A 22,868-nucleotide genomic window follows, 5' to 3' on the forward strand; every position below is an offset into this window, starting at 1 on the left:
GGTCAAAAGGGACAAATATCCAGTTATAAAATAAATAAGTCCTGGGGATGTAATATACAGCATGGTGAGTATAGTTAATAACACTGTATTGTATATTTGAAAGTTGTTTAGAGTAGATGAAAACTTTGTAACTATGTGGGGTGATGGATGTTAACTAGACTTATTGTGGTGATCATTTTATAATATATACATAAATCGAATCAGTATGTTGTATACCTGAAACTAATAGGATGTTATATGTCAATTATATCTCAATAAAAATATTTGTTGAGTATTTTAAAAAAAAGTGTTTGTCCCAAACTATAAATCAAAAAGATACATGTACCCCTATGTTCATAGCAGCACTATTTATAATAACCAAGACATGGAAGCAACCTAAATGTCCATCGACAGATGAATGGATCAAGAAGATGTGGCATACATATACAATGGAATACTACTCACCCATAAAAAAATGAAATAATGCCATTTGCAGCAACATGGATGGACCTAGAGATTATCATACTAAGGGAAGTAAGTCAGAGAGAGAAAGACAAATACCATACCATATCACTTATATGTGGAATCTAAAATATGACACAAATGAACTTATCCATGGAACAGACTCACAGACACAGAGAACAGACTTGTGGTTGCCAAGGGGGAGAGGGATGAGGGAGGGATAGACTGGGAGTTTGGGATTAGCAGATGCAAACTATTATATATCGAATGGATAAACAACAAAGTCCTACTGTATAGCACAGAGAACTATACTCAGTATCCTGTGATAAACCATAATAGAAAAGAATATGAAAAAGAATATATATGTAGAACTGACTCGCTTTGCTGTGCAGCAGAAATTAACACAACATCGTAAATCAACTATACTTCAACAAAATAAATTTTTAAAATAATAATAATGTTAGTGAAAGTAAGCACCCATGGTGATGACCATTATCCATAACTGCCTGGAACCCACCAAATTCTTACTCAGGTTTTGGTTAAGAGGCCAAGCTCTGGACTCAGTCTGACTGGAGTCAAGTCCTGGTTCTCCTACCTACTTGCTGTGCAACCCCAGATAATGTACTTGCTTTCCTAAGCTTCACTTTCCTCATCCAAACAATGGGGGTGATAATTGTTATGAGGATTAAATTGGTTTTTACATGAAACTTACTAAGCGTAGTCCCTGGCACTCAGTGCCCTCTAAAGGTTAGCTATTATTACGTGTTGAATACAACAGAATGAATATTATATACTGTATTAGTTTGCTAGGGCTGTCATAACAAAAAAAAAAAAAAGAAGAAGAAGAAGAAGATGAGAAAAGCAAAACTACAGAGCAGGTGGCTTAAACAACCAAAATTTATTTCCTCACAGTCTGTGGCTAGAATTCCAAGATCAGGGTGTCAGCAGGGTTGGTTTCCTCTTGAGGCCGCTCTCCTTGGCTGACATATGGCCACATTCTCTCTGTGTCCTCACATGGTGTTTCCTCTGTGCATACCTCTGGTGTTTCTTTGTCCAAATTTCCTCTTATAAGTACACCAGTTAGATTGGATTAGGGTATACCCTAACAGCCTCATTTTAATTTAATAAACTCTTTAAAGGCCCTATCTCCAAATAGTCACATTCTCAGGTACTGGGGGTTAGGGCTTCAACATAGGACTTATGGGAGGCACAGTTCACCCTATAACATATACTTACCTCACTCTACGCGAAAACATTCCACACAATAAGAAAATCTGAAATAATTCTGAGGAAAAGTCTCAGTTCTCATAACTTCTCAGCTTTCGAACATAGAGAGAACCTATGTGACCTCATTTAACTCTGAGAGGATAGACAGATAGATGGATATACAGATACACAGACACATACGCACACACACACTCTATCTACCTAGTATACGGGTGCCAATCACACTTTGTAAAACAGCTCTCTGGATGCAAACCACTCTGCCAAAAAAGCATCATCATCAATGAAAATAAATGACTCACCTAAAGTATACAAAGTAGTTACTACACTCAAATCACAAGAATTACACTGCATGAGCAATTATGTTCTCCTTAGATCACAAATTCATTGAAGAAAGGAACCATGACAGGTTAGTAAAAATTTACAAACAGATCAGCATAAAAAATGAGCTTGGAAAGTTTTTTGTACCTTTGATTGACGCTCTTAAAATTCATTTTTGTTTTCAATATTGTTTTGATAGGCAATTGTGGTCTCAACTAGAATAGCACATGCAATGAATGCAGTAATCCAGTATCTGAATTATGGTGACCACAGTAAAAAAAAATTACCTTAAATGTTACTAGTCACATGACCATTATTTAGCGATGCAGGCCCACAAAGCATTAGGCTCAAAAAGCATTTCATACAAGCATATAAACTGGATACTAATTCACGTTATGAATATCTGTTGACCACCGACAAAATACCCTGGACAGTATATACCACTCAAAAAAACTCCATGGAAAATGGCCAGACCCCAGGAATCTGGAGATGGAGGTAATGTCTTCCTGAAAAAATGATGCACAGACCTACAGAAATACATATAGTATGTAGCTCAAATGAGAAAATGTGTGAAAGGGCTTTAAAAACTCTAAAGCACTTTATAAATCTAAGGTGGCATTTTTAAGATGATCTTATTCTGCCCTTATCCCATTCAAAGGAGCTAATTATGATTCAACCAGTCTTTTCCTAACAGATAAGCAAGAACATGAAATCTGATTAACTGAAATGGGAAATTGAATCAGACATGTGAGAAAAAGGCCAAAATTTGATATACAGTAAGTTAAGGTAACTCTTTAATATTGATCATCATCTTAGAGTGTCTAATTTTTCCCCTGCTGACAACACTACCTGGATCAAGAAAGCATTGTCTCGTAAGAAATATCCCTGTGTCATGCCACTTGTTTTATAATGGTAACAGTAAATTTTACACAGAGCTTTTAAAGGATATGTGGTATAGAGACCATACTATTTAACAACCAAAACAAACATTAAAAAACACTTCTCATGTAATTATCTCATGTTCTATGGCTGATCAAAATTGTTGCCATAATTGAAAAAAAAAATTAAATAATAAATTTAAAAAACTGTTGCCATAAATGAAAAATAAAATAAAATAAAAAATAAATAAAAATTAAAAAAAATATGAAATAATAACTACACGAGTGTTAAATGTCTTATACCAAGCATCAGATTTTAAATGTATTCTTTTTACCTGATGATATACACAGAGAAAGAAGCTCAATTGAAATTTTAAACGTGATCACAAGCAAAATACACAGAAAATAAACTTGCAGTGCAGAATCCTACATGAAAAGGATATCTTTTTGTTTCTAATATCAGGACACACTATAAAACATAACTACTCCATACTCATAAATATTAATGCATCAATTTACAAAATATATGTCTAAACGAAAGTCAATATTCATACTGTCTTTTCGATGTTTCCAAATGCCCAAGGTAAGATGACTTGCTAATATTTTATAATCGACATTATCTTAGCATTCCTTAAACAATGAATTTAATCTGGCATGATGAAATAATGTAATTTATGACTGGAAGGGAAGGGACTGATAAGAAATTGTTCTAAAAATGAATGGAGGTTTAAATAACAAAACCTTTCAAAACATATGCAGATATTCCTATCCAAAACAAGTATAATACACAAGCCAGCTTGCAGTATCAAAACATAAGGAAATGGGAAGGAAGCTACTCATTGCACATAATGAATGTGAAATTAGAAAAGACCAAAAGTGGAATTTTAATATTGCTTGTGCTATTTTTAAAAGATCACTTATAAAATATACCCTCATTAAACAGTCTTAGGTCTTATTTTCACCTGATCACCAAATGAGCTTTTCTACTTTATATATACTAGTTAAAAATAATTGCACTGATTATTTTTATTCTGATTGAATTTAGATTTTTAAAAAAATTGTCACCACCATAAAACTAAATATTTTGCAGTAGCAACTATCCTACAATTTCTAAACCTATAACAAGAGAAAGAGGAACAAAAAACAATCAAATTGGCATACAAAAAAGCCATGTTTTATCAAGAAGCAGCTACTTCAAACTCCAATAATCAATGTTTTGTCTCCCCCTTCTGGACCATACAATTATTTTTTAAAAAAAGAAACAGCAAAGTAAGATTTGATCTTTTTTTCACAGGATATATTCAAATAATTGGTCTGACACAAGTGTAACGTTACACGAAGTAATCATGATGATACTATTAGATCAGTAAACTAATAAAACTTCAATTTAATAATGCAATAGCAGCTTAACAGCCCACAAATACATACTGCCACGCTTAGTGGTATTTTATGGCTATTATAATTAGTAGGTCGCTTGTAGTAAGAAACACATCAATAGCATTTTGAATTTATTACTTTGAGCCTGGCTATAAGTTTACTGTTAACAGGAACCTTCTTTCAGCATGAACTTCTTCAACAGCCTAGGGAAACAAATTCATTTGGCTCTATTTTGAGAAAAAAGTTCCTATAATATTCACTCAATCGTGCCCAAAATTGCCATGCCCCAATTAGGACAAAGAAACATACATGTGTACCTACCCTTCACCTATGATGGGGCTGTCCTTTTGACTCAGATTATTTAGAAACACTGCAAAACGTACAAATGTGACATCCTAATTACATAAAATGGCTTATCTAGTAAGCAATACTACAGGCCACCAAAATGATTAGCTCTTTTCTATCCAGGTCCACTGAGTCAACAAGAAACACACATGACCTTCATTGCCTAGTACAGGAAATGAGGCTGTGGTTTATAAACAGGTAAGTGTTATTAGAATGATAAACAACATATGTTCAGCAGCATGTGCAGAGAATATATTTACAATAGTTAAAGTAGGTGTTTGAAACAGAAAACCTAATTATAAAAATTCTACTCTATGCTACGAGTGCTGAAGAAATGGTCTTGCATGGCAATAACTTTATTCTTATTTCTGTGATTTTACTAATTTCTCCTTGATTAACATGTCTAAACTGAACTCATCCTGTTTTACTCCAAACGTAGTCTTGCTCCTGACTTCTCCATGAAGGCTCAAGTCACCATCACTTCAGTCACCCATGCTTGCAAATTCACTCATTATTGAGTCACACATCTCCTCTGCCCTTTTTCATCATTTGCTGAGGCTGATATATTCTACTTCTGCAATCTCTCTCTCTCATCTATCACCTCCATTTAGTTCTTACTAACCAGTCTCCATTCCAGGGTCTTATTACTTCAAGTACAGCAACAACCCCCAGCTTGATCTCCCTGCCCCAGTTTCTAACCTCTCCAATTTCCACTGCTCCATTAATCTTCCCCAAATGTAACTCAGATTTTGTCATTCCATTGCTCAAAACCTTGATTCCTCACTGACTATTAAAGTACCATCTCCTTGGCATATCCCTCCTAAAATGACCTTATCCTACCTTTCCACATTTACAACCCCCTGATATACTTAACCTATGTTTTTAGTCACCTTAACAAAAACACCCCCGTACTTCCCCTTGGTTCACTCCACTCCATCCACAGTGGCCTCTTTGCAATTCTTCAAATACTCAAGGCACACTCCTGCCTCAAAGCCAGGGCACTTGATACTCTCTCTGCCTGTAAAGCTCTTCCCTAGATATTTGCATTGGCTCTCCCCAGTTTCACTCATGTCTCTGTTCAAATGTCATTTGCTCAGAGAGCTCACCTATCTAAAACAGCACAACCCTGATCACACTCGGCTTTCTCATCTTGCTTTTTTCCCTTTATAGCTCTTACCACTACCTGCCGTTATATTTGATATGCGTCTTATTGTCTGCCTCCCCAAGTAGAAATATAAGCTCCATGAGGAATTTATCTGTAATGGTTCATCACCCAAGCACCTAGAATAGTGTCTGGCACATAATAGGTGGGCAGTAACTTTTTAACCAAAAATGAAAAGAATCTGTGGCTAGAGAGATTAACCAGATCTAGAGAATGAATGAGTGCTGAATCAGGATTTAAGTTCAGGTCTTTATGATGCCAAAATAAACACTATCCCAAAAGACACCCTACTGCTTGCCCTAGGCGCTCAATTATTTCTGTCATTAAGTTACTTTATATTTAACATTGTTAGGTCTGGTCATTATAATTCTATTTTCCAATTATCATATGTAATCATGTCAATTTTTACCCTTTTTTCCCACAGAAGAATGGTTCTTCTTCCTCCTGTGGATACATTATTCCTGGTTTGCAGTGAAATCAAATTAGTCATTTTAGCTGATTCCTAAACCTGTTTCATGCAATGTGTTACTAAATAATAAAAACAATTTATTTTCTTTCAAAAAGTTTACACTTACCTATAACTAGAAGCCATTGAAAAAGTCATTCAGTTCTTTCTATCTCTATCCCACTCTAAGTTCTCTTTTGCTATTTTAAGATATTGATAAGAAGATATTCTATCCTTTCTTAGATAGCATCTATAACAAATCTTCAACTATCTTATTAAATCTTTAAAATAACCTTGTCAATATTATCTTGAGACCATATATGAATTTTTATTTTTTTTCAAAGCCCAGCAATAATCTATACCACATAACACATAGCTTCCAATAAACAGGCAAAACATTCTTTCTTCCATCCAGCCAAATCCTTCCCACCATTCTTGACCCAGAATAAATCACTCTATTAAATAGCACACATCTTGAATACTTAGCAAAAAAAAAAAAAAAAGAGGCAGCTCAAAGTCTCATCTTGTTTTACCATGTTATCTTCATGTTTTATGTCTGTTATACCAAGCATTTCGTAAAATTTAATACATTTAACCAAAAAATGTAATTTAGACCTGCTATTTGCAAGGTTCTTAATATAATAAATATATTAAATATAAACAATAAACTTCAAAACCATCCTGAATTGAGTATTATTATCCTCATTGTGTTAATAGGGAGACTGAGGTTCAGAGACATTAAGTAAATTATTTAAGGTCACACAGTTAGTACGTAGCAGAGTTGGAATCTGAGCTCAGGTCTATTTGCCTCTGAATCCATGACCTCTACTAAAATTTGTATCCCTTCATAGGGTCTATATTGTGGGCATAAAAAGACAGACCTGCACGGTAACAGAAAGTATTATTCAAGGACATACATTATTATAAACTAAAGTAATATAGGTGTATTATAAAAAAGGCCCTTAAAGAACATATAATGTAATAGAAACTATAAAATAGAGTAGAAAGTGATTCCAAAAGAAAGTTAAAAATAAAGTGCTATAGAAGTTCAGGGAAATTATTAGGAGGAAATCAGGAGGTGGGGGAATGGGGGGGAAGGTCATCGGGATAGACTTCATGGAAGAGCTGAGGATGGGGAGAATGTTGACACAGGAAGGAAAATATTCGAAGCAAAAAAAAAAAATGATCCAATGAGCCAAGTCAGAAGCAAGACTGCTTGAGGCTGAGTGGATGGTTATGTTCAGGTAACAGCCTGATTTGTAAAGTAAATTTCTGAAAGAGAATAGTGAAAACTAAGGCTAATGGTAGTCTGACATCAGGAGGACCTCAAATGCCTCCAATTCTGCTTCTAATCAACACTGGAGAGATAAAAGGAAGACAGGGTCATGAAGACCTGGTTCATTACATATTCCATCTTTCCAGTTTCAGTCTGACTTCTACATCACTCATTTTTTGACCAACATATGTAGTCTTTAGGCAACCAGAATACTTAAAGTGGCTATTCTAGGATTTCTTCTCTGTTGAACACTTCTTATGAAATTCTTACCTGTCCATTTTATCAACAAACACTTCCCATCTTTTGTAGATTAGTGAGACCACGAAAAATAAGCCCTTTTGTACCTGACTTTCAACTGGTGATTTTAAATATTTTTCTTCACTCCTCTCTCTAGTCTCAACAAACAACAAAAAACCTTCCTCCTGAAGGCACCCTTCCCACCTAAACTCTAGAATTAATCCCCTCATCACTTCCTCTAGAAGCTGGTCGATCCCTAGAGTATCCCCCCCTTATTGCAGGATTTGTAAACTCCAACGTAAGAAGCAGCTCACAGATAAAACAACGGGTATGAAATCATTTCTATTGTAGATCAATCGTAACATCTTTCTCATAGTGTCTTTCAAAACACTCTCAGACAAGATGAAACTGTTCGCTAAACCATAAGCAGCCACTTTGCAACCTTTCCTATATTACATCTTCAGGCCCTATCTTATATTCTGTTTTCCTGTCTACCTTCCCCATTAGACCTAGTATTTTGAGGGCACCAGCTATGTTCATTGGGGAAGAAAAACATATAATTTATCATAATAAAATGTGCTAAATATTACAATTGAGCTATATACACGGTGCTATGGAAAGGAAGGTGTTATCTAAGATGGCTTTTCCTTCAAAGACTGACATGAAGCTTAATTTTGATGGATATTTAGGAGCTTGCTGGGCACACTCAAGAAGAAAAGGGCATTCTGGCTCAAAGAAGCAGACTGTGCTTGATTTAGAGGGATTAAAGAATAGGATGTTAAGGAATTGCCAAGTGTTCCTGTACAGACAGAGGACAGGCACATGTAAGAATGCAGCTGGAGGTGAAATTAGAAAAGGAAGCGGGGATAAGATCACAAAAGGAATAGGGAGCCATTTGAAAGTTTTGATGGGGTAGCAGCAGCATCTCTTGTAACCATGTAGAGCATGTGTGGGTGGGGTGTGAGAGCCAAGACTAGGAGAGTATTGAGGAGACTGGGGCAGCCACAGGTGTGTTAAATCATGGGTCTGAGATTAGGGGAGAGAGCTGAGAGTTATTTAGGAGAAAGAACTTGGTAACTGGATGTGGAGAAATCAGTAATCTTTCAGTAGCTTCTGGCATAGGCCATTGGATTGCTTATGGTACCAAGACCAGAAATATAGGCTGGCTCTGGCCCACATTAAAATGAGCTCCAGATTCCTTCATTGCCCCAAACTCTGTTATTTAACCCCACCCTTATACACTTAAGCCTCCAGTTTAATGCAGGTCCTCACTGACTCACACATGTCTCCTAGGTAGCACCCCAAACAAATCTCTCTATCCTAATCCAGTATTTCTCAAAGTCAGCTCTTGAGCCTACCTTATCAGAATCTCCTGTGGTGCTTGATAAAAAGGCAGAGTTCTTGGCCCTATCCCAGACCCCATGAAGGGCAAAACCTGCATTTTGATACTTTCAACTTTGGGAACCACTAGCCTGATCCAGCCTACCTACTACTATCAAATTTATTTTTCTTAAACCCTGCTTCCCTCATGTCACTTGCTTGCTCCAACTAATTTCTAATCTTCTACCCAGACTTCAAGATCCTCTTTCAACTTGATTTTTGAATCTTTCCAATTTACTTTTTTGTTCTTTGTTCCAACAAAGTCAACCTCATCTCTCATTTTCCTCTTCTCCCTCCACCCCCTCCCAAACACAGTTTGGTTCTTTCTCCAAGCCTTTGCATTCAATATTACTTCCACAATCTGCGAGCTTCTCTATCATCTCTCCTCCCCAGTCAAATCCCAGCCACCAGATCCTGAAAGTCTAGAAATGTGCATGGAGTTTTCTCTAATTACTCTAACCCTACTTCTCTCTCCTGCTCATGTATTCCTATTACACTTACAATCAGCCGGCACAATTTAAGGTTTGATTATTTCAACATATATTATTGAAACTATAAGGTCTTATCTCATTCTTATTTGCCAGTCATCAGTGTGCCTAGCACAGTTCTTGGCACATAATAAGCACTGAAGAAATATTTGTTGATTTTTGAAATCATCCCAAAAGATGAATGGCTTTGTTTTCCCTTAAATGTCACGTGAATTCAAAAAGAAAAAAAAAGAGGACTTCAATTTTTAAAAGCAAAACAAATGTAAATATATTTACTATTCTAGATACCACGGTACCTGATTATGCTAAAGATAATGTTTCCTGGCCTGTTTTTGAAATGCAGACTGCTTAATCATGAAGGCAAGGTAATTACAAATAGCTCTTAATCACAATACAGGCCACTTTTGGTGTATTGGTATAATAGTGTATCATGTAATTGTGGCACTGAAATGCAGTGTCTGTAGTAAAAGAACCTTTAGAAGACAGCAACAGAAAGAACCTTAAAAGATAACGCAAGCCAATCACTTCAATTTATCCACTTAATAACTGAACCTCAGAGAAACTACATGACTTGCCCAAAGTCACAGAGCTGATGAGTGGCACCCAACAAAGACAAGCACGCAGGTCTCCTGACTGAACATCAAAGGTTGCTCTCGTTACACTATGTGCTTAGGGATACTAAAGTCAAAGTCAGATACTTCAATAAGAATTCCTGTTAGCATAAACCAACCTTTTATGAGTCTCTGCCTGCCATCCTGAAAAACTGAGGTAAAACACACAGTTTTATCAGAATCATAAAGACTGACACGGGCACAATTACGAAAAAAAAAGAAAAAAATTTTAAAAAGAAGTAAAATTTTCTAAGACAGAATATACAAGCATATTCTACTTCTAAAGCATTTCCCAAAGCCACAGGAAAAATACTTACCATAGCTAAATTCTATTCACCTGATCTTAATATTCACCTCACTGTTTTGGTAAAATATACACCAAAAGAAGAGCCCAACATATAAAATACTATAAGCAAAAATCACTCAATCCCCAAAAGCACAAATTCACTACTAAGGGTAAAACACATCTTTTGTACTCACCATAACTTTACTTCCAACTATCTGCATGCAGTGGTCAACGGAGAGTGGTTATGGTGTAAAAAAAAACAAACAGCAACAGTATTAGTAATCAGAAGCTTTTCACAGAAGTTAAGTGTTTAGTAAATTAGTAAATAGCTACCCCCATGTATACTTTTAATACTTTAGATCTAGAGGCTAACACAAGTAAATCAGTATTGATTTCTACCATATTTCAAAAATGTGTAAAGTCTGCAGAATAAAGATTCCCACATAAAAGATTATTACAACTTAAGGATTTTTTTTTTAATTTTCTGTAATGGGCTTCTCAGCTAGTGCAGTGTAAACATCAAGTAACGCAAGATTAAGTATAATCGGGCATCAGATATTTTATCAGCCCACAAGCCCTCAAAAAAATTATCACAAGAAAATCGAATTTTTTCCAAATATTGCTTTTTTCTCTTTCCTTATTTTAACAGGTATACTATTAAGGTTGAAATTATGTATTTTAGAATATAAATGTTGCATTTAAAGTCATGCATTAAGTTAATAAATAAACTTTAGGTTGAAAACTGGAATATTTTATATTGTTATGAATTTAAGGTTTAAAATATTGTTTTATATTATACTTGAAAATTACAAAGCAGATAGATTGCTTATGATTCTAGTTTTCTAGATCATCCTAGAATTTCTATTATAAGAGCACAGTTTTGTATATAATGCAAAGACAAAGAAGTAGTTTGTATTTAAACATAGTTATTCATAAGGAGGAAACAGTTCAAAAATTACAACCTCGACTGAGCTTTTCTAACGGTTAAGAGAAAAGAGAATTTCTGAGAATTTGTGTTTAAGAAAGCAAGAAGTAAAATCATAGTCCTAAAACATAATTTTATACTAAAATCCAATCCAAATCATTGTTATCAGTTTCCTACACTTGAATATCAAGCAATGTTCAAAAAAGACCTAATCCACAATTGAAAACCATTAATCTGATAGCAGTTTTATTATCACTATGTGCTGTTTTTCAGCTAGTACTTTAAAAATAAAAATCAAATATAATTGAAATCCCAATAAGAATTCTAAGTTTAACAGGACACTGCAAGATACAAAAAGATAATGACAGTTTCCCAGTAAATTATTTCAGAGGAATCCATGAATCTCCAAATAGAGAAGTAGCTTTCTTAAATATTCATTCAACAGACTATTTACAGGCAGTGATTATTTAGTTGAATAAAAGCTTCTGTGGTGCCATTAACCACCTTCTGAATTGAAAGATATGCTACTGACCTAAATTATTTCCTCCCACCAAAAAGACAGAGATCTTATTTGTCTCTTGTTTATTTAGCACAGACATGAAGCTAAAAAAATGAATGCAAGCCTTCTTAACAATTAAGGCAGGTCTATACTCGGTGAAACGACCAGAATACGGCCCATTTAATGATTCATTCCAATTGCAAAATGATTGCATTTAGCTAAAGCACATACAGCAAAGAGATTAGATGAGACAAGGAAAGCTAAAAGAAACTGGTTTGGTCATGTTTGGGTTCAATTGTTTCACCGTATCTAGGTGATGCCTCGAAAAGATCTGAGAAAGAAAATATCTGATAATGGCAAAGGCAAAACCATTAATATATGTATACGCACATACAAGTAGATATACTACAGCTCTCAAATGCTTATTATATGGGTCAATCTAAAAAAATTTAGAGATGTATTTCGTATCACTATTTTGAATTATTTCCTATTGAGAGTTTTTTAAATCAATGATACCTTTCAATGTATCTTCATGAAAATATAATTTTACATATTTTTAAATCTCAACTTCAAAAATTGCTATTTAAGTTAGAAATAAACTAGTTTCTTAATATTCTCATAAGGACATTGACATCTGGCAAACTAATGTTAGGATTTCAGTGACTAATTTTTCCTCATATATAGGAAAAATTATAGGCTGTCAAAAAATAACATGCAACATTCCCTCTAAGTCACTGATTTCTTGTGCCTCTCAGGATTATGAATTGATATGACAATGTTGCAATATTAACAAAGCTTGGTTTTCCATTTCTGAAAACATATATTGGTGTTTTGAAAACAAAGGCTCTTCCAGATTATCTGTGGCCAAATTATCTACACATACTAACTACCCTAGATCAGGTCCATAACCGCACTTGCTACAATGAGCAAATGAGTACAGCTCCAGCAGAGAAGAGGCTCTTTTCCACTCCCTTAAAGTCCACTCATCACTGACAGAGTTACTCAAGCTACTTTTTCCTTCGCATTCACACAACTTGACATTCTCTACTAAGGAACTTGAAAAGGAAAAAAACTAAGCAATAGTTTTCATCATTATCTTTCAATTTCCTTTATATTCTCTTATTTCAGGCTAATTTTGGCATAGTCAATTACACAATAAAAGACTCTCCTTTGCTTTAGAAACAGGTTTTGAGCCCAAACCTGTGTATTAGTTTCATGTTGCTTTACGGTCCTTACCCACAAACCCAGGAGAATGACCCACGTCTCTTACTGAGCTCATATTTTATTTGTTTTTCAATTCCACACAAAATGACTAATACAGGTGTTAAAGGTGGAAATGTACAATTTATGTTTAAATTTAACTGTAATTTTCACACATTTTACATATGACTACAAGACATTTTTCCACCATGGACTGTAGTCCTTAACTTTGCTTTTACTTCAAGATGAAAGTTTTGGCTACTTGTAAAGCATTTTCATAAAGAAGTGGTTACAATCATATCTACTTTAAAAGTGGAAACATTTTTAATCAGTGTATCAATATAATGAAAAAGTAAGCATAAAAAGGTATGACAAGCAAAGCATATCTAAAGCCTAATAAAAAACAGCAGGATGGAAACCTTGGTTACACATAGGTAAATGGGCATAGGTTAGGTTATAATTTATGCAAATGTTATTGTCATGATCACGAAGAGGTCAAAAGATGAGAGGATGGTTTGTCACTGAATGGCATCCCTATCACCTTCAAAAGGAAATCACATATGCAATTTCCTTTGTTTTCGCCACAGAAAACACAGCACTAATGAATGTCTCCCCAAAGTGAGAAAGCTTTAAAGCATGCTTATCAACAGGCTTTCTTTCATCATAATATTTGGTCCATGAAAAATATTTGCAAATAAAATGTATAACCTTAGAGCTCTAATGAAAGTTCTGTACACACATCAGGTGCTCCTACGTGTGCTAAAGGAAGCAAATAAGGATCACATACTAAATAGTTATAGTACTGATTTTGAGCCTAACACCTTAAATATAGTATTTTCATGTCTTTTGAGAAACATTCAATTTCCATGTTTCAAATAAAGCAATTGTAGAGAGCTCATCCAATGTTTACCCAAAGTTTAGCATTTTAATCTTAAAAATGAGTCTATAAATTAAAAGTGTGCATCTCTCTGGTCAGTTGAAGAGGAAACAATAGGATAAGTGAAAACAAGCTCTACATAGAGATAGAGTCAATATCAAAAGGTTAAGGAGTAAGAGCTTCATACAATCTTGATTATATTCACTCCCACTTACACAAACAAAAACAACAAATGAGCCAGAAACACTAACAAAATCTTACCATTAAAAACACCACATAATTATTCATGTATTATTATCTGTACTTTGCACTCAGATTTAGCTATATAGATTTACTAGTGTATTTGCCTTTAGGTATTTGAAAAATAACATTGAATGTACACCCTGCACTTCCTAAAGCATTTTACTGTGAACAATAAGCTGACTACAAAAATGAGGAGATTCATCAGAATTTCAAAGCAAAACCTATGCCTCACCTAATTCTATTGAAAAAGATGCTCATGGCAAATTTCACTTATCACTTGAAACATATTTCTGCCCTTGGATACCAGAAGCAAATTAAAAAACATGCTGTCGCTCTGCTCTGGCAGAGCTGCAATGCGTTATGTTTAAATAGTTCAGCATTCAGATTTAGCTTGCTTGAAGTACAATATGGAATCAATACAATTGTAGAATTCAGGGCAAAATGCATCAGTAATTGCCACTGCAATTACTGTACTGAAATAGCATTAATAGGATAGCCAAATAACTTTAGAACATATTTTTCCACTGAAGAGCTATTTTATTCACTGGTCAAGTTTTTACATTTAAAATATGTATGTCTTAAATGTAAATGTGTTTGTGTGTGATATACATATTACACAAACATAAAATCACTGTGTGATACATACATACATACACACATGTATATAATATATAACAAATATAGTGATGTTATGAATTCTAAATGTGAAAAGCTTCTTCTTTACAGAAATGTAAAAGATATATTTCACCATTTCAAAAAATACATTTTTTCTTACAAAAATAAATCAAACCTGAAGACTATTTTTGGAAGCACCTTAGGAAATGAACAAGGCAACACATTCCATTAAAACACAAAGATTTTCCTGCTGAAGACAAGTCTTTTCAATGAACCCTACTTTCAAGTCTTTTGAGACTCGCACAGATTTCATTAAAGCTCCTATTAAAAACCCTTCTTTATGTTAAATTTAGCTGTATAATAACAATTATGAGGTAGTTTACATAGTTAGCATCACAGAAAATAATGAAAAAAACCAAAACTGCTTATTAAAAGCATTGCTAAAAATTTCATGCAAGCAGATACCGGACATATAGCTTTAATGTAAACTTAGTTAAATCTTGTGACTAGGCTATGTTTGTATCTTCTCCCTCAAAATCTGAAATGTTCATGTAACAAACTGTGTATTAAGTGGAATACCTGCAAACTGCTGTCATTTGTTAGTAAGTGCACAAAAACTCAGCCCCAAAACTTACTGGATTAACTCAGAGCCCTCTATCCTTAGTCTGTCTTGTTTATAAGAATGGAAGTCTCTCTAATTAAGAACAGTTTTGAAATATATACAAAATGTATTAAAGTACATGTATATGCTTCTTTTATGAAGTCTATATAAGTACATTGAGGCAAGAACTTGGAGAGCCAAGATTTGTTTCTTTTTAAGCAGATAACGCTAAGCTCATTATGTGGGTGCCAGGAGATTCTCACTACTTACAGATTTGGCAGTAGCAGAAATATACTGGACGACCATCTCACGCTTGGTGGTAAAATCTTTGTTTCGTAAAGGAGCTTTTCGTTCTTCATTAAGGTTCATGTCCTCCTGTTAAAAAGAACATTTATTGTGAGCATTAGCAAATTTCTGCTTACGAGTTTCAAAAGTGATTAGTAAATATTAAACAACAAGGTCCTACCATATAGCACAGGGAACTATACTCAATATCCTATAATAAACCATAATGGAAAAGAATATGAAAAAGAATATATATATATGTATGACTGAATCACTTTGTTGTGCAGCACAAATTAACACACCATTATAAATCAACTAGGCCTCAATAAAATAAATTTTAAAAAAAGAAAAAGAAAGAAATTAATATTTTTTATCTTAAAATAGTAAGTCATGCTATGACTAACAACAACCGTCATTTTTCTGGCTCCTTCACTATTATTTTTCACTCTATATACCATAATCTTGTATAAACTTTACCATATAATCATGGTTCATATCACTACCTACTCAATAAATGAGCAGAAAGAAAAAAAACTTTTAACTATTTCATAGAATAAACTGGCAATTTATAGTATAGATATACATCATACCTTAGCAAAGCTATTTATTTACACTGATAGCAAAAATAAACAGATAAACAAACACTTTACTATTTGGCATATGTTCTCATAGGATCATTATTATCTAGAAGAGCAAATATGATTTGTAAATTAATAGGAAATATATAGCTACAATATGTCACTGAAGAAAGATTCATGAGAAGTTGCTGAATTTGGAAAAAAGAAAATCAGAAACATAGTTACCCGTATAGGGATAACAAAAACTACTCACTGTAGAGAAAAATATTGTTACGACAACACATTGTTTTGAGGTTCAATAAGCTTTAATTTGGTTGGAAATCTTCCTTTATATTGTGATACACACACATGTATAACATTTTCACTAGACAAATTATTTTTCTTCATTTTGAAACTCATGTTAACCCCTGCAACACATTAAGACAGGGGCCCCCAAACCCCAGGCCATGGCCTGTTAGAAACTGGGCCACACAGTAGGAGGTGAGCGGCAGGTGAGCAAAGCTTCATCTGCCGCTCCCCATCGCTTGCATTACAGCCTGAACCATCCCCCACTTCCCTGTCCTTGGAAAAATTGTCTTTCACTAAACCAGTCCCTGGTGCCAAAAAGGTTGGGGACCGCTATATTAAGACACCCTTGAAGGGTCACAAAATCAAGTTGGAAAGGACTATGCTTCGAAAAGTAACATCAAATGAAAAGACAACCTACAGAATGGATGAAAATGTTTACAAGTCATATGTCTGATAAGGGGCTTGTATATAAATTATAAAAAGAAGCCTTACAAGACAACAATAAAAAGACAAATAACCCAAATACAAGTGGACAAAGGATTTGAATAGACATTTCTCTAAAGAAGATATACAAATGGCCAATAAGCACATGATGTTCAACATCATTATTCATCAGGGAAATGCAAATCAAAATCACAGTGAGGGCTTCCCTGGTGGCACAGTGGTTGAGAGTCCGCCTGCCGATGCAGGGGACACGGGTTTGTGCCCCGGTCCGGGAAGATCCCACATGCCGTGGAGCGGCTGGGCCCGTGAGCCGTGGCTGCTGAGTCTGCGCGTCCGGAGCCTGTGCTCCTCAATGTGAGAGGCCACAACAGTGAGAGGCCCACGTACCACAAAAAAAAAAAAAAAAAAAAAAAAAAAAATCACAGTGAGATAACATTTCACTCCCACCAGGATGGCTATGACAAGAAAGGTAATAACAATTGTTGGTGAGGATGTGGAGAAATTGGAACCCTCACACACTTCTGGTGAGAATGTGAAATGATGCAGCCACTTTGGAAAACAGTCTAGCAGTTCCTCAAAAAGTTATACTTAGAGTTACCACATGACTCAGCTTATACCCAAGAGAAATGAAAACATCTGTTCACATAAAAACTTGTACATGGGGACTTCTCTGGCAGTCCAGCGGTTAAGACTTTGCCTTCCAGTGCAGGGAGTACAGGTTTGACCCCTGTACTGGTCAGGGAGCTAAGATCCCACATGCCTCAGGGCCAGAAAAACAAAAAACATAAAACAGAAGAAATATTGTAACAAATTCAATAAAGACTTTAAAAATGGTCCACATCAAAAAATCTTTAAAAAAAAAAAAAAAAGAAACTTGTACATGAATGTTCATAGCAGCAGCAGCATCAGAGTGGAAACAATCCAAATGTCCATCAAGTGATGAATGGATAAACAAATGTCATATGTCCATGCAACTGAATATTATTCAGCCACAAAGAGGAATGAAGTACTGATACATGCTATGGCATGGATGAACCTTGAAATCACATTATGCTAAATGAAAGAAGCCAGTCACAAAAGGCCATATATTGTAAGATCCCATTTATATTAAATATCCAGAACAGGCAAATCTATAGAGACAGAAAGTGGATTAGAGGTTGTCAGGGGCAGGGTAAGGTGGGGATGGGAGAATTGGGGTGTGACTGCCAACATATACGGTGTTTCTCTTGGGGGTGATAAAAATGTTCTGAAAGTGATTGTTGTGATGGTTGCACAGCTATTTGAATATATGAAAAAACACATTGAACTGTATACTTTAATAGAGTGAATTTTATTGCATCTGAATGGTACCTCAATTTTTTAAAAACAGAAAAAGAAATCAGTATTTTTATCCCTTTACTTGCTTAGTAATTCTAACCATTACTATTCTTTAATCAAGTAAACTAATAGGCCAACAAAGAAAAATACTAAAATTATTTTAAAGATTCGTATGTGAGAATGTGGGGGAAAAAACAAAGGATACAAAGGAAAAAACAAAGGAAAAAACAAAGGATAAAAAGTAATCAAACTGCATCAATTGAATAGTAACTTCAGTGACAGCAAGGATCTCATGATCTATAGTTGCACCCACTGCAGTGACTCCTATGATGATTAATTCACAATCGATACTTATAAATTTCGTGTATATATACCTATCCCCTTTGATAGGCAGATGAAGGAAGGAAAGGACTTCCACGTCCTTCACCTTGAAATACTATACCTCTATTAATTCAGCTTCAGATTTTATGGCTTTATTGGCAAGTACATCATTCTGCTGACTCATATTGTGTTTGTTTCCATCAAAACCCCCTAAATACTGCTCATGTATAATGGACTATGTCCCTACCATCTCATAACATTCTGGTTAAATTATAGTCTCCTGCAAATGTAGTTAGCATGAATCTGCATCCCCAAGTAGAATCGACTCTGGAACGGTGACAAGATTGTATTTGTACACGTCACAGCCAGGCTTAACAGTGCCACCTTTGGCAGTCTCTAGGTAGAGAGTTTGCTCTCCTTCCAGTGACATTTCTATGTTACCATGTACCTCTAATCCAATTTTTAATGGCACACACTGCTAAGATCATGCTATCAGACTAGAGTCATGGAGGCAGGCAGGACATTAAGGGGAATATGGAGAATACAGACCTCAGAGGAATGTCAAGATTAATTGTGATCAGGAACCCAAGCCTCGTATATATTAACTAGCCATCAAAGAATGCTAGCTATTAGTGTTATTATCACTTTCCTGGTCTCGTTTCTTTTTTTTCCTGTAAATGGCCTAGACCCTTCTTTTTTTTGTTTTATTTTTGTTGGAGTATAGTTGACTTACAATATTGTATTAGCCTCAGGTTTACAGCAAAGTGAAGCAGTTACACATATACATATATGCACTCTTTTTTTTAAGATTCTTTTCCCATATAGGCCATTACAGAGTATTGAGTAGAGTTCCCAGTGCTATATAGCAGGTTCTTATTAGTTATCTATTTTCTATATAGTAGTGTGTATATGTCAATCCCAATCTCCCAATTTATCCCTCCCTGCACCCATATCCCCTGGCAACCATAAGCCTGTCTTCCACATCCATGACTCTACTTATGTTTTGTAAATAAGTTCATTTGTACCCTTTTTTTCTTTTTTACCACTTTTCATCTTACCCCTTAGGTTTGAATGATACAAGCTTGTTTGCAGTTTTTCTACATACGCTATGCTGTTACACACTTCCATTACTTTGTTCATGATGCTGTTCTCTCTGCCTAGAATGCTGTCAACTTCAGCACCCTCTTCATCTATTAACCCCCATCTTATCCCACTTCACCGCACCCCACCACACCCAAATCCATATCGGGCTAACTCATGTACTTCTGCTAATTCTTCAGATTTCCCCCAAAGCATCTCATTTAGAAATGACTATCTTCATTCTATTCTTCCATATTAATTTCCTATATTGTATCAATATAAGCTAACTGAGGGAAGAAACTGGGTTCTTTTTTTCTTTGTATTTCCAAGCAAAGAGTATGCGTTCCTGGAATGCACCAGGCATTTAATAAATATCTGTTGAACCAATGTGATACTTAGGAGCTTTTCTCTAAATATTTTAATTTGCTTTACCACAAACACAAAATCCACAAAACCCATTAATTTATAATTTAAAATCCATTAATTTATAATCTTAAAATAATCAAAGATAACTATAATTGCTGTTCATGCTAGGGTATATTTTTAGGTACTAGGGTATCATTAGTTTATTCTCTTCAGGGGTACAGGTCCCCTCGAGATAGAAGTTAAAGAATACTTGAATAATTACTATTGAGAAGCAGAAGGAAGAGGGCAAGCATTAGATGGTGAAGTGAAGTTCAGATTTAAAAACAGCGAGTGGAAAATCCAGCCTTAAACTGGGATCAATGCATGTTGCAGAAACAGAAACAGTTACTTTATAGAAAATATATAGACATTTTTAGCGACTGTATAGAAAGAAGGAGCAAGTATTACTTCCTACAGAGGAGGAAAAGATGTAAAAACATAAAGGGTTGACATTTACCTTTCATAAAACAAGTGAGGAATTTTAAAAAGAAATGTTCTATCCTTTCTAGTTCTAGTAGAGGAATTATCTATAGAGCAAAGCCACAGACATTTTTTATACCTATAAATCTGCTGCATAGGTTGATTGGGACTAGGTACCATTCACATGAACAATGACTCATCTTATTTTTACAGAAAGAAGCAGCATACTACTAATTAGGCAGCTAATACTTCCAAATCATTAACTCCAGCTTTATAATACAATCATAAAACTAAATAGAGCAATACTCATAATTCAATATTAATTCTAAAAAATGTAATTGAATATGAAACTACTTCTAAACACACTGAGTATTTTTCTTTTTAATTGAAATATAGTTGATTTACAATGTTAAGTTTCAGGTGTACAGTAAAGTGATTCAGTTTTATATATACACACACACACACACACACACACACATAAATATTCTTTTTCAGATTCTTTTCCATTATAGGTTATTATAAGATATTGAGTAGAGTTCCCTGTGCTATACAGTAGGTCCTTATTGGTCATCTATTTTATATATAGTAGTGTTAAACACACTGAGTTCTTATAGTACTCAAAACACAAAAGCAAGCTTTTAGTGTATTTAACATTTAGTTAGTACTTCCACAATACATGAGAAGAATGTGGTATTTTGTAATTTAAGAAATGCTGAAGTAAATAACTGACCACTTATAATATTTGTATCAAGCCATGTTTGTAAACACTAAACCATTTTATCTCCTACCATTTATGCCATGATGCAATTTTCCTATTGTAGACAAACTCCTTCACTTCTTCAGCAAATACACATTGTATTCTTAAAGTTATAACTGAGGAGCCGTATAAGAATAGAGTCAAATGAGAAGGTTAAAAGTTGAACCAGCTGCCTATTCATTCATTTGTACTCTTTCATTCATTCATTCTCATTCTCTCTCTCTTTCTCCCTCTCACCCCCCAGTAAATCTTTAAACAGGTGACAGTACAATTTTTTAAACTTTCTCGTGTCCTAACATCATTTTCTATTTTCCTAACCCTTCCACTGTTTTCCTCACTTGTTTTATGAAAGGTAAATGTCAACCCTTTATGTTTTTACATCTTTTCCTCCTCTGTAAGAAGTAATATTTTCTCCTTCTTTCTATGCAGTTGCTAAAAATGTCTATATATTTTCTATAAAGTAACTGTTTCTGTTTCTGCAACATGCATTGATCCCAGTTTAAGGCTGGATTTTCCACTCGCTGTTTTTAAATCTGAACTTCACTTCACCATCTAATGCTTGCCCTCTTCCTTCTGCTTCTCAATAGTAATTATTCAAGTATTCTTTAACTTCTATCTCGAGGGGACCTGTACCCCTGAAGAGAATAAACTAATGATACCCTAGTACCTAAAAATATACCCTAGCATGAACAGCAATTATAGTTATCTTTGATTATTTTAAGATTATAAATTAATGGATTTTTACATTTATTTCTTTATTCTTTTCTAAAGAAACGTTCATATAAAGATATGCTCTATAGATAATTCCTCTACTAGAACTAGAAAGGACAGAACATTTCTTTTTAAAATTCCAATAAAAGCATCAGGAATTTTCTACATAAGTAAATAAATGGCCAATTGTACCTGGTATTAATTAACTACCTCATGTCGTCAAATGATCCAGTTAAGTTTACCTATATAGAATGTAGCAGCATAACATATAGAAGTTTACATGGAAAACAAAGTTAAAGGGGAAAAAAATTGTCCAAATACATTATCCCTACAAATGGTATGGAGCCAAAAGCCGGGGCAAGTAAGCGTGAAATTAAGTGAATGTTACTGAGTACTGCACAAAAAGTCTTCAGCTATTTCTACTTTCAGGGCCTATTGGAGGAAACTACAACTATGAACACCTACATATACCTCTTCACCATCAATAAGGTAAATTCAGAACATCTATTTAGCTATTAGGAAACCCAAATATTATTTTTACTCTCCCATAATCCTTAATCCTGAGCTCAACATGGAACAAGTGTCCAGAGTCCAAAGATTACTTAAAGGATCCACTGTGGTTTGTGAAATACTGATGTTTATTCAAAATACAAGAAAATAAGCTTCAATATTTAACATGAGAATAACACTGAAGCCCTCACTGGATCCGTAGGTCCAAATGGTACATGAGGTATCTCAAGGGAAGAGTGGGGTATTCACAATGCATATTTTTTCACTGTCAGTGTACTGCAACGTACTGCAGTTTACAAGTACCTGGTTAAGTGGACTTAC

At 34.7% G+C, this 22,868-nt stretch overlaps 1 protein-coding gene across 1 annotated transcript in view; it reads right to left on the bottom strand.

Moving 5' to 3' along the window:
- DIAPH2 (diaphanous related formin 2) overlaps positions 1–22,868 on the bottom strand; it is an 890,580-nt gene that overhangs the window by 793,067 nt on the left and 74,645 nt on the right. Inside the window, exons 4-5 of the mRNA XM_060003112.1 lie at positions 15,702–15,806; positions 10,666–10,686 (exon numbers count right to left, since the gene is read on the bottom strand). Coding sequence (XP_059859095.1) covers positions 10,666–10,686; positions 15,702–15,806 — 126 coding nt within the window. The remainder of the gene's footprint in view (positions 1–10,665; positions 10,687–15,701; positions 15,807–22,868) is intronic.

Source organism: Delphinus delphis, chromosome X, assembly GCF_949987515.2.
Source record: "Delphinus delphis chromosome X, mDelDel1.2, whole genome shotgun sequence".
Lineage (NCBI taxonomy): Eukaryota > Metazoa > Chordata > Mammalia > Artiodactyla > Delphinidae > Delphinus > Delphinus delphis.